Raw genomic sequence first — 13,334 nt, forward strand, 5'->3', positions numbered from 1 at the left:
GGCGGGGCGGAGTGGGGCGCCATGGCCGCCGTGCCCCAGAACAACCTGCGCGAGCAGCTGCGGCTCCACTCGGCCCGCGGCGGCCTCCACGCGCCGCCCGCCGCGCGCCACCGGCCCGCGTGAGTGTCTTCCCCCCCCCCTCCCTCCCCCCCCCCCCCGTCCTGAGGTACCGCCTTCCCCGGCGGGGCGGGAGGCGGCCGGGAGAGCGCGCGAACGGCGGCGGGTCCCTGGTCCCGGCCCGGGCCCTGCCTCTGGTTCGGTCCTGGGCCCCGCCCCAGTCTCTGGCCCGGTTCGGTCCCGGCCTCCATCCCAGTCTCCGGTCCTGGGCTCTGGTCCGGTCCCGGCCCTCGGTCTCAATCCCGGTCCCTGGTCCTAAGTCTTGCTCCAGATCCTGGCTCTGGTCCGGTCCCGGTTCTGGCCCGGTTCGGTCCCGGCCTTGATCCCAGTCCCTGGTCCCGGGCCCTGCTCCGGCCCCTGATTCTCGTCCAGTCTCGGTCCCGGCCCCAGTCCCTGGCCCGGTTCCATCCCAGCCTCCATCCCAGTCCCTGGTCCTGAGCCCTGGTCCAGCCCCTGGTTCTGGTCCAGTCCCTGGTCCTGGCCCCAGTCCCTGGCCCGGTTCGGTCCCAGCCTCCATCCCAGTCCCTGGTCCTGAGCCCTGGTCCAGCCCCTGGTTCTGGTCCAGTCCCTGGCCCCGGCCCCAGTCCCTGGCCCGGTTCCATCCCAGCCTCCATCCCAGTCCCTGGTCCTGAACCCTGCTCCAGCCCCTGGTTCTGGTCCAGTCTCGGTCCCGGCCCCAGTCCCTGGCCCGGTTCGGTCCCAGCCTCCATCCCAGTCCCTGGTCCCGAGCCCTGGTCCAGCCCCTGGTTCTGGTCCAGTCCCTGGCCCCGGCCCCAGTCCCTGGCCCGGTTCCATCCCAGCCTCCATCCCAGTCCCTGGTCCTGAGCCCTGCTCCAGCCCCTGGTTCTGGTCCAGTCTCGGTCCCGGCCCCAGTCCCTGGCCCGGTTCGGTCCCAGCCTCCATCCCAGTCCCTGGTCCCGAGCCCTGGTCCAGCCCCTGGTTCTGGTCCAGTCCCTGGTCCCGGCCCCAGTCCCTGGCCCGGTTCCGTCCCAGCCTCCATCCCAGTCCCTGGTCCCGGGCCCTGGTCCAGCCCCTGGTTCTGGTCCAGTCCCTGGTCCCGGCCCCAGTCCCTGGCCCGGTTCGGTCCCAGCCTCCATCCCAGTCCCTGGTCCCGGGCCCTGCTCCAGGCCCTGGTTCTGGTCCAGTCTCGGTCCCGGCCCCAGTCCCTGGCCCGGTTCCGTCCCAGCCTCAATCCCTGTCCCTGTCCCTGGGCCCTGCTCCAGGCCCTGGCTCTGATCTAGTCCCAGTCCCTGGCCCAGTCCAGTCCGGTCCCGGCCTTGGTCCCAGTCCCTGCTCCAGGCCCTGGCTCTGGTTCCATCCTGGCCCTGTCCGGTCCCGTCCTGTGTCCTGGCCTGACCTCAACACTGTTGGTCTCTCTCCTGGTCTCGGTCCCGATCCGTAGCAGGCGCGGCCTCCCCGCTGCGGTGCTGCTGCTCTCCTGCCTGGTTATGGTTTTTGTGGCTTTAAATGGAAAATACATTCAATTCCCAGGAGCATGGATACGCTGAAGAAACTAACAAAATGACCTCTTCTTTCCAGAGGTTTTACATTCAAGAAAAGAGCCTTGCCAGCCAGTGCGCCATCCGGAGAGTGCCTCGGCGCACCGAGCGTTTCAGCGCTGAAGGATAAGGATGTTAATACTTCACTGAGCAAACCCTTTTCATCCCTTCCTGCGTTCAAGGATAAGAAGATAAAAATCCAAGACTTCTTTCCAAAGGCATCCAGTGGACAGGAGTTAAAGGCGTCCTGCGCAAGCCAGGCGCTTGCAGATTCCTTGGAGTGTCTCCAGCAAGTTTTGAAAGATGTACCTACGTCTGGAAGGAGGACCGGCTGTGCCTCCTCGCAGGGAACCGACCTCAGTCGTTTGGCCGATTCTGTTATTACCGTAGAAGATGAGTGGGACGATATAGATGACTTTGATTTATCAGGAATTGATAAGAAGTATTCCAGACCAATTTTATCCCCCAAAAGTCAGACAAGTGGCAAGGATCCTCAGAGATCGCACTCCTCTGTGAACAAGCTACTGAGGTCACCTGGGACCGTGACGAATGACACGGCACCTCTAAAGCGTAGCACTTCTGAGCATAATGAAACATCTCCTGATGATGAGCAACAGTGCTCATCTCAGGGGTCTTTGATTTGTCTTGGGGATGAAGTTCCCTGCAACCGTAGCAAGACTGCAGGTGAGGATCTTCAAGAGAGTTTATCTGCAGAAGTGATTTCACACGATGAAAGGGAAGAAGCTGATGCAGGTAATAATTTATTTTAAAGTACTTTTAAAGTACTGTTGAACTAGGAGAAAATACATTCGTGTTTGCTCGTTGAGGACTTGATTTTTCAGAAACGTAGACTTTACGTAGCTCTTAGTGAAATCAGAGGGAGTTGCGCTCTCGTATCTGAAAAGCGGTCTTTGGTACGTGGATTTTGCTTCAGTAAACACCATTTGCCAATGTACAGGAGCTCGTAGTGAAGCGCTTTCTCTGTGGCAGAAGTAGTTGCAGTAGCAGTCTTGGGCGGTGCTGTTGGAGTTGCAAGACTTTCCGTAAGACATTCCAAAAATAAATAACAATAATCTATAGGGATGTTATAGAAAGAGTAGCACTTCTGCAATTCGTGCAAGTAAGACCTAAAATATCTTACGCCTAAATGTAACGATGAGAAATATTAAACAACAAAAAGACATTTATAGTCATGTAAAAATAGATTATGACTGGAAAGTTCAAAAACATCAACCAGAATGCTTTCTTGGCAGCTGTGTTCCACTTAGCTTTTTATGTCTTACTTGTTAAGTTTTGGAAACTTTTGTTTGTTACTTGTGTTAATAGGTGTTTATACAACTGAATGATACTGAACAATATTCTCTAACACAGTTGTTACACTAAATGGGGAACACGGGAAAGGATTTCTGAAATCCATGCCTTTTTCTTCTTAAGGCTATCCTGTAACTTTTTTTTCCTATTTCTGTGAAATAAATCAAAATAGGTTAATGATATTAGCCTTATTTAGTAGGACTTGCCTCACAAGATGCTATATATCTAGGTTTGTGTTCTAATCCCAGTATAGGGACCGTGCTGCTTAAGTGAGGCTTTTTAGTGTTGTAGCTACGCTCTTCTTAATGTAACTTAGTATTTAATATAACAATAGTTTCCTATAAAATTTCTCATAGGAAAATAAACCTCAAAAAAATGTGAAGAAGCTATTTTTTTCTCTTCTATCAGGGAAAGGTAATTACAGGCAAGCTATATAAGCTTTACGCTTAGAAGGTTTTGTGCTTGTTTGTTCTTTTTGTTCTCTTATTTGCTTGGGGGGTTTTTTTGAAGGAGGAGAAAAGGGGAGTAGTAACTATATCCTTGCCCTTTAAATTTCAGAAACCGCATTAAGCTACTATTTTGAAATTTGGGTAGTATTCTGCTATTTGATTGCAATTTGTTTATTCCAGAATGAGTTTACAGTGTTGCCCAGCAATATTAATACACTTCTTTCAGCTGCTGATGTTAAAAACAAGAATGGTGAAAGCCAGAAGCTAAGCAACGGTGAGAAGAACATCCAGCCAGAACTGGATAAAACTGGCAATGAGCCATTTGCCAGCGCTGAGTTTGAAGATGAAGATTACTGCGATATCGTTCCACCCTCCCCAGAGGCAGAGTTGCCTTCCTTCTCACCTTCCATAAAAAACATTAGGTAAAACAAAGTTCGCTGATAAAACTGTATATCAGTTGGAATGATTTTAAAATCCCTACCAAAACAGACGTAAGAACTAGTGCTTGTTGAAAAATTACTGATTGAGTTGATGGACCATGACTTTTGCTTTGCAGGTTAGCAGTTGGCAGCTGTTAATGTCTGATAAAATACATTTTTTTATGGCCAAAGTTTAAGGTGGCCTTTGCTTCAGAATAAGTGCGGTTGTTTTTCCTTTTGTGTGTGTGTGTGGGGGGGAACGTTTAATGAAACAAGCCTCTACAAGATGGCGCACAGGAGGAGTGACTAACTCCGCTCAGCTACTTACTTGGATTTTAACTGCCTTTTGAGAAATTTGTTTGTTGATCTATTACACGTGCCTTAAATGCTGTTATTTTAAAAGAGAAATGTCTCTTATGGAAATGGTTTGATTTATAGATACCCATATTCTAATGACTTTTCCTTTTAATATTAGCAATATTTTCAAAGACTCTCCTACTGGTGGAAGATTAACAACTACTAGCGTTGAGTCTGAGCCTGAGAAGATTGCCACAAAGCAGCCTATTGCTGAAACCAGTACTGAGGATGCAGGTATCTGAAATGTTTTGACGTTTTATGTCTCAGGTTTTGGGAATGATATAAAACTACTTTTTCTCCTAAGTGTTCTTTGTAATTTGAGAGCATTAGCTAACGATGATCAGGACAAGGAAGCAGAGGATTAAGTCTTGTACAGAATTTTCAGATGTTGCCTTACTATTTAACTTGGATATACATCATGTTGATTCAAAAGCGGCGTCTGATTCTGATTCCTGGATTGTCAGTACCATACAGGATATGTAACAGGCTTCCCTTTCAGAACTTCCCTTTCAGTTCCTGAAGTCAGCTATAACACAAAGTTCACTATAAGTTTGAGCTGTTTGCAGTTCTTCCATTTGATTCCTACAGGTACTGACTTTGGGAGCTACTGAACCAAAATATATCTGAGTTTGACTTGCGGAATGAAAAGTTACTAAGTGTAGGTGTGAACTATGGTTTAAGACTGCAAATTCAGACTTTGCTTTCAATTATATAGAAGATGTACTGTTGTCTACAGTATCATTTAAAATTTGTGCTTATGAATGCCCAGAGTAGTGTTATAAAGAATATGCTGTTGCAGAGATCAATCCATTTCTTTAGTATACATGTAACAAATTTTTGATCAATTTGGATGTTAGCTTGTTGCAAGAGGCAATATTCCTACCACCGCGATAAGTCAGAGTTAGGCAAGTGTAGCAGAGGTCGGAATTTAGCGTGAGGAGCCGTGCTCCTGGTTAGCAGTTTGAGGTACAGTGCAATTCATTGTCAAAAATCTGGATAGTTTGCAGTGGCACCAAATTTGAAATAGAGTAGAATTGCAACATAATGTGTTGTTAAAATGTGTTGTATTTTAGGGGAGAGGTAATTTGGGGTAAGTCGAACATATAAATCTGAGTGTGTTTTGGTAATAAATCTGAAAAAAACTATTAAATGGTTTGGAAATTATATACAGATGGGTATAGGACAAAGGCAAGGACAAAAATATGTAGCCTAACTGAATTTGCACACGCAAAACCAATTTCTATATGCTAATAGCCTTTTAGTTTTAAAATATATTGAAAGAAAATTTAGACTTATGTATTGCAATTTACTCTGTATTTTGAGAGATAGATTGAGATCACCTCACTACTGTGATCTAATAAAAGTTAGTAGTACTGTATGCTGAAATCCGCTACATTTTGCAGATGAAGGCTTGCATTTGGAACAACAACTCTACAGTGTCATGGATGATATTTGTAAATTGGTAGATGCCATTCCAATTCATGAGCTTAAGTATCTGTCATGTGCAAAAGAACTTCTTCAGCAGAGAGATCTCAGGTACGTTTTAATAAACAGCCTTTAGTTTTGTATGAAGCAGTAGCGTGCCTGTAGGTGTCTCCATCGCACTGAAAAGAAGGTACAGAACGATTTGTAAAAACTTAAAATTACTCTCCAAATGAAATTTTAATTAAAAAAAATCCAAAAACGTGCTGAAACTATCGGTATTCTGCCAAAAGAGTTGAAGAAAGATTCCAATTCTACCTTCAAGCTGAGGCACAGGAAGTCCTGAATATTCCCTTCTGGAAGGTAGCTAGTACCAAATGCTTCCAAAGAAGCAGGGTGATATGGTATAATCTGTCCTCCACTCTAGGGTTCCCCCTGATTTCTTATAACTTGAGGGATTAATTTATTGTTCCCTCTGAGACTTGTTATCGCTGATTATAATACTCCTAATATCCACATAAATGTCACTTTTCAGTTTTGAATGTTGCTTCCGCAGTCTGCTTCTTTAAATTCTGTATAAACTAATGATACAATACATAGAGAAATTATTAAGATTTGGGATTTTGTTTTGTCTTTTTATTGGACTGGGACCATGTCCTTTTTTTTTTAAAAAAAGTTCTCTGTAAAATTAACTTATCCTATTTCCTGTTTGCTCTTGTTACAGTAGTCAGCTGTAGTCTTTAGAAAGCACATGAAAAAGTAATTTAGTTCGTGCGTATTTTTAATTCTTTAAGTTCTGTGCCTTTAAAAACTTTCCATGCTCTGCCTTGCCTGCGTAAGTTCTTTGCTATTAGAGATTCTTATGTTTTAAAAGCTGCAGAGAACATATAGTCGTTTTCTGATTCTTTTAGTCAGATAAATTCTGGTGTTATTCTCTGTTCCCCAGAAAATACAACCTAGTAGCCAAATGCTAGTATTTTGAAGAGGGAAAAGAGACAAAAATGTTTAATGTATACTGTAAAATTTGGTTTATCGTTGCTTGTGAGTGACGTGTTTATTTTCCTTCTTCCTTCCCTTTCTGTCCCTCCCAGGAGAAAATTGTTAGCTGATTCTATCAGTTTGAACAAAAGTAGCATAAACATTGTTTTTGCTAGAACGGGGAAGCCATGTATGGGACAGGACACTCGTACAGATCATGATACTCCTGTTTGTTCTGGCCCTAATTGTAGTTTAAGTTCTAATGGAATCTCGCCAAAATCCGCAAAACTTTCATCAGTGCCTTCTGGGACTGTTAATTCAAGCAACTTTTCTACCAAAAAATTTCAAGCATGTGATACCTTGAATACCTCTTATGCTTCAAAACAAACTGTTTGGGATATCACCCGTCCAGAAACTACAGAACTTTCCTCTTCCAAGGTAAATGTGGAAGGAAGAACTTCGCTCAGCCTTTGTTCTGAGACATCTTTCAGCAGTAGCTGGTGTGAAAATGCAGTGACGAGAAACAGTGGAAACTGGCGTCTGCCTGAGAGGCCTATTACAAGCACGGCTTTGAAAGTTCCAAACAAAGCTCCTGCTGGCATTAATGTAGAAGACAGCGTAGATATAAAGGATACAGATTTTGATCTTGAACATTTTGATATTGATGATTTTGATGAGAGTTGGGAGAATTCAATGAATGTTTCGGCCCCTGAAAAGCCATCTACGCCATTGTATCAGCCAGTCAGGGAAGGGCCACCCGCTAAGTCGCTATTCTCAAAGATAATTTCAACAGCCAAAGGATCTGCTCTTGTGTCAAATCCCACTGTTCCAAAATCAAGCTTCTTGATGGCAGCTAAAAACTCTTCAGGTAAATCATGCTAACTAGGAGTACTGTCGTATCCTTTATTAATTTATTTTAAAATTAAACTATGCATTTTATACAATAATGGGCAAGAAGTTTGTTTCAGAAAATCTGAGATTTGCATATAATGAAAATCTGCATGTTAGCCAGTCTTAAATTATGAGTACATACAATTTTTATTAGTAGCTCATTATTTGAGTTTAAAAAGTTGAAGAGTTAAAGTGGTGGCTAAAAAAGTTGAAGAGTTAAAGTGGTGGCTAAGCAATCCTTTACGCTGAAGTAGTTTTATGTTGTAAGGAGATACACTGCAACTTGATGTTGTAACTTACTTTAAGTACATTTTCTTTGTCTACTAGATCCACTCGTTGTTAATCCAGCACTAGAACGTTTCAGGGGTATTAAATTTTCCCATTCTGAAGAAATGATGAATATATTTCACAAGAAGTTTGGTTTGCACTATTTCCGGATAAACCAGCTGGAGGCCATCAATGCTGCTCTTCTGGGTGAAGACTGTTTCATCTTAATGCCCACTGGTATGTATCTACAAGTGTCATGCAGCTGGAGTTTTTTTGAGGCCTGGCACACGTTTGAGAAGTGAAGAACTGAAGCTCCTTTTGCCAGGCCTACAAGAAACTTTTTCTCTCTCTGTGCCTTTATGGAGGTGGTGTTATATTGTGTTGCTTGAATTTTGTGGATGCAAGACTTCTGGAATTTTGTATGCACTGTGGTGCATATGGTATTTTGAATGAATGGTGATTAAATGTGTGCCTTCCATAATATTTCGCTTGATAACTCTTCTGTAACCTACAGATATCAAAATAAACTTTTATGAATAATTGTTTTTAATGATCCTGGAAGTGCTGTGAAATGAGCGCTAAGAAACAGGACTCTCTTTCCACTGCTTTTCCGTCCCTGCCTCTCTTTCCCATTAGATAAAGATCTAATCCCATATTAGATCTATCCCATATTAGATAAAGATCTAATATATGTTGCGTTCTGTTTAATCCTTACAGGTGGTGGTAAAAGTTTGTGCTACCAGCTACCAGCATGCGTTTCTACTGGAGTCACTATTGTTATCTCTCCATTGAGGTCGCTGATAATTGATCAAGTTCAGAAACTGAATACTTTAGATGTAAGTTCAAACAGCTTATTTAATCAGTTAAACTACGAGTCAGCGGATTAGCAATCTGCAATGTTTATAATGAATTTCACGTCTCTCAAATATGAACTACAAGAATTAATTAGTTGGACGCTGTTAAAGGCATGGCCTATTCAAGTTATCTAGGAAGATCTAAATGAGATGAGCTAGAAATTATTGATAGTCTGACTGCTAAATGTATTGATGTGTACGTGTATTCGTTGCTGGAATTTAGGTTTCAAATACACGTGCCTGATTCTTAGCTTCTGAGAGTTATATTTAGGTACCTAAATAGGAGTGATCTGGCTCCAAAAAAAAAAAAAAAGTTAGGAATTTTTAATGCCTTCGGAAGGTTCTGGGGATACTAAGCGTTTCTGGAAAAAATAGTACCCAGAGGAAAGAAGAGCAAGTGCAAAAGGTATATGCTCCTGAAGTTCTCTGTTTATGAACTGCTTTTGCTTCAGTGAAGTGTCTCTTTCATCAACAAAGGTAGATAAAGCGTTTCAGAGGAAAAATACAGGGATGTTTTGGGGTGTGAGACCAAAGGGACTGTGATGCAGGCTTTTTGAAGTTGTGACAAATCCTTACCTTATCAAGTTTGTTTCTGATAATCTGACTAGAGTGGCCACTGAATGGTTGTCTGCCACTGCTCCAGAATTCTGTGCTTTGGCCAAGCTCTTTGCTTTTTTTTTTTTTTTTTTTTTTTTTTTGCGTTGCAGAGATGCCAGGGCTGTAAAAGCTAGGTAAACTAACTCTCAGTCTCCTGAGAATTCGCATGCACTGGAGGAATTCCCTCTGTGGAGCTGTAGCTACCTTTTGCAAGGGGAGCAAGAGACAAGCAGGCAGAACTGGCTCTGTTGTTGTGGTTGATTGTATTCAGTGGCCTAGTCTTATGTCATTTGTGTTCTTAGGATCCAATTCCTTTGTTACTATTCAGCATGAAGAGTAAGTTATATTTTAAATTTTAATACTAAATTGCTGCTCTGAGTTATATTCAATTCTTCTGACACAAAATTACTGCATGCCTGTGGGCACTGTTATTGAGGGTATTTATTGTGATCTTTGTGCTTCCTGGAAGCTTAGCTCCTTATCTTAAGACCTCTGTTTGCTTTCTGAATTCTATCTAAACCTTGTAGCGTATTGAGCAATAAACAAGCATCACTTCTGTTTTCTTTCTTGGAAAGAGTACAAAGAAAATAGATGACTCCCCTGCATCGGCAATTGGTCTATCGGTAAAATTGGGAGCAGAAGAATAGAATTTGGTTTATAGTCTCTTGGCTTTATCAATAGAAAAATTCTGCCATGCCTACAGTATGCTGGAGGTTTAAACGTTATCTGTAATTAACATTTTCAGTGCTTCTTTTTATAGTCTTCACTGCTGATAGTAAATGCGTATGCTTTTCATCTGGTTTGTAACTAGATGTAGGACTATATATCAGAGAGATTTCTACGTTTAGCACACGTTAAAAGTTAATACCTTTTTGTATTGTGTAGATTGCTGCAACATACCTGACTGGTGATAGAACAGATGCTGATGCTTCAAAAATATATATGCAGTTGTCAAAGAAAGATCCTGTAATAAAACTTCTGTATGTCACCCCTGAGAAGGTTTGTACTTAATTTGAATTTTAAAGCAATGGAGGCAACAAGAGGAAGATTGCTGTAAAGGGTTGAGGAGAAAAAAATTGAACTCGCACAGTAGGCTTCTAGCAAAAAAAAAAAAAAAAAAAAAAGTGAAGTAAACACAGAGAATTCAGCAAGACTCTGTACAGATGCAACTAATTTCAGTCAAAGAAAAAAACAAATAAAAAGAATGAAAGTGGACTGTAAAGTCTGCAAAATTTAGAATCTTAAAACAAAACCTCATGCCCATCCTTTTCAATATATCCTAGTACATCTTAGGAGCTAATTGCTGTGGAGTAGCTGTTAGAATTTAGACTACGCTGAATAAGATATTATGGGGGGAAAAATACCTAACTACCAAGGTAATAGGTGAATATCAAAGGACTGTCTTGTAATTAATTATATGCTGCCTTTTAAAAACAAATATTATTTCACAAGCGCTTTGTAAAAGGGGACTGTTTAATGTGCTGATTACATTGCTGTCTTCAGCAGTCTTTCCCTGTCTTTTGTGACATATAAGTCATTTTAATTTACTCAGGTAGGACCTTTGCATAGCTGATCCTGGAATCTTATGGCATTACCACATCAGCTGCTTTACTGTCCATTGAAATGAGGCTGATTACCATCATCTCTATGCTCTCAAGCTTTACTATGTAGTCAAAAGTAACTTTGCTGTAGAGAACAATTGCTTCTGTGTTCTTAGTTAGGGTCACGCTGTGCCTTTTTTTTTCTTTATGCCGCTATTGAACGTGTACCTAGGTTTGTGCAAGTGGCCGACTGATGTCTGCCCTGGAAAACCTGTATGACAGGAAACTACTATCACGTTTTGTCATTGATGAGGCTCACTGTGTCAGTCAGGTAAACGTGTTTTTTTTTTTTTTTTTTTTTTTTTTTTAAGGCAAAAAATGTAATTGGAGCATCTTACTCAGTGATACTTAAATTTTTGTTTTTAAACTAGTGGGGTCATGATTTTCGAAAAGACTACAAACGTCTGAATATGCTCCGCAAGAAGTTTCAGTCTGTTCCTATGATGGCTCTTACTGCCACTGCTAATCCTCGAGTACAAAAAGATATTCAGAATCAGCTTGAGATGCTAAAACCACAAGTGTAAGTTGTTCGACAGTTTCATGAAACAATTTGTATGAATTGTAGAGCATCTTTGGAATGGAAAATTTAGGGAAGAAAGAAAAGCATAAAGATTCATCGGAAATATTTTTGTAGTTGTATCTGATTTAATGAGAGTGTATGCGTGGAATTTAACGTGCCTCCAATGCAAAATACTACGTTGAGAGGAAAAAAACTTGTAAAAAAAAAAACCTCTTCCTTGAGAAACTCTTTAAAAGAAAATATCATCTTGAAATTTTGTCTGTCACTGACAAGATGTGAAAGTTGTATTTTAGGGTGCTTTTCATGAGAACGCTGGAAAACTCCAAAAGCTGGAGGTGTGTTTCTTAGTTAACATTGGAAGTAACAGGAAATGAAGATACCATTGGGATCTGGATTGTGTTGTAGTGTTTTCATTGTATATGATGAAAAGTAAAACGCTTCTATTTGGTTATAAATTTTTTATTTTAGAAATATATTTCAGGGTAGAAGATAGAGGAGGCGACAGTATTCTGCAAATTTGAAAAGTTTGATGCGGATGCAAATACATAAAAAGGAAAATGAAAGGGAGGCAAATCACTGTGTGCTTGCTAGATTTACAGGCGTTTCTTCCTTCATGACTTGCATACTGCCATGTAGTTTTCTTTTTTTTCCACAGCCATAGGAAAAATGCAGGGATATTTCAGCTGATGAAGTAATTTCAGATCCAAAGTCTGTGTGAAATGAATCTCAGTGGGTCAAAGTGGAACAATAATTCCTTTGTAAACGCACAGAACAAATAGTAGTTGCTTGAATTTGAGATGTTCCAGTCAGTTCTGAGCTTGTTGAAAGGACTGTTGTACCTTAAAACTGACAAGCATGTCAGTTTTAAAATCATGCAAATATCATGTTTTAGGTTTACAATGAGCTTCAACAGGCATAACTTGAAATACGATGTACTGCCCAAGAAGCCAAAAAAGGTGGCAATGGATTGCTTAGAATGGATCAGAAAACACCATCCATGTGAGTACTGAGCAACATAGCGTGCTTGTATACGTTTTTGTCAACTACTTTTTAAGGCAGGAAAAGCTTTTATAAATACTGTGAAACCCCCCCAAACTTATGCCTTCTTGAAACTGCTAATATGTTTAGAAGAACAAATTTGAGACGGAATTATATTGCTGATATTGGGATTCAGATTTACAAACATCCTAAAGTTAGGATCTCAAGATGAAAAAGGAGATTATGGTAATACTCTTGAGTAATCTTTCTGGAGTCGTCAGATCCTTCAGAGTCACGTCTTCAGAGTATAAAGGTCATCTAATATCCGTAAGGTTTTGATTGTTTAATTCTGCTGGCCTGCTTAGCTGTGGTTCCTCTTGAAGACATCTCCATCGACTCCTGTCCGTTTAGGCTCTCGTGGAATCGTGCGGCTCCGGCTGCTGGGAATCGACTACAACAAATTCCCTTTGTAGCTTCTTCGTTGCTGTAACCCAGTGCATCATTTGCTAAACTGCTCTAGCGCTCTATTCATGTCGATCTTCATTTATGGAGTTTAAATCCTCAGACTGCATAGTACTGAGCAGGAAATCTTCTCTTGATCTCGCCCCACGAAAACACATGGAGTCGAGTGGGGAGAAATTAACAACAACATCTAGTGTTAATAAGACCAATGTCTCTTTACGAACAGTTGTTCCGTTGCTCTCACCAACCTCTCCTTATCGGAGTAAATGTATTTGTTTAAAGCCGAGTGAAAGGGAAGAAAGCACAAATCTTTTTTATATTGGCAGATGACTCTGGGATAATTTATTGCCTTTCACGGCATGAATGTGACACAACAGCTGCCATTCTGCAGAAGGAGGGTCTTGCTGCACTTGCTTATCACGCTGGCCTCACTGACTCCAACAGAGATCTTGTACAAAAAAAGTGGATTAATCAAGAAGGATGCCAGGTAACAGAAAAGCAAATGGAAAAAAAAAATGCACTGAACTTAGAGTACTCTTATCCCTCTTAACCTAGTAAATGAAAACAAAGACTTGTAACGTTTTTGCCAAACTAGATGCAATATGAAATAAC

The 13,334-nt window shown here is 41.6% G+C and overlaps 1 protein-coding gene across 1 annotated transcript in view; it reads left to right on the forward strand.

Moving 5' to 3' along the window:
- BLM (BLM RecQ like helicase) overlaps positions 1-13,334 on the forward strand; it is a 23,646-nt gene continuing 10,312 nt past the window's right edge. Inside the window, exons 1-13 of the mRNA XM_068958447.1 lie at positions 1-119; positions 1,657-2,369; positions 3,603-3,798; positions 4,271-4,386; positions 5,556-5,688; positions 6,666-7,420; positions 7,771-7,947; positions 8,428-8,546; positions 10,047-10,160; positions 10,935-11,033; positions 11,134-11,282; positions 12,175-12,281; positions 13,049-13,209. Coding sequence (XP_068814548.1) covers positions 22-119; positions 1,657-2,369; positions 3,603-3,798; positions 4,271-4,386; positions 5,556-5,688; positions 6,666-7,420; positions 7,771-7,947; positions 8,428-8,546; positions 10,047-10,160; positions 10,935-11,033; positions 11,134-11,282; positions 12,175-12,281; positions 13,049-13,209 — 2,937 coding nt within the window. The 5' untranslated portion in view covers positions 1-21. The remainder of the gene's footprint in view (positions 120-1,656; positions 2,370-3,602; positions 3,799-4,270; positions 4,387-5,555; positions 5,689-6,665; positions 7,421-7,770; positions 7,948-8,427; positions 8,547-10,046; positions 10,161-10,934; positions 11,034-11,133; positions 11,283-12,174; positions 12,282-13,048; positions 13,210-13,334) is intronic.

This window comes from Struthio camelus, chromosome 12 (assembly GCF_040807025.1).
Source record: "Struthio camelus isolate bStrCam1 chromosome 12, bStrCam1.hap1, whole genome shotgun sequence".
NCBI lineage: Eukaryota > Metazoa > Chordata > Aves > Struthioniformes > Struthionidae > Struthio > Struthio camelus.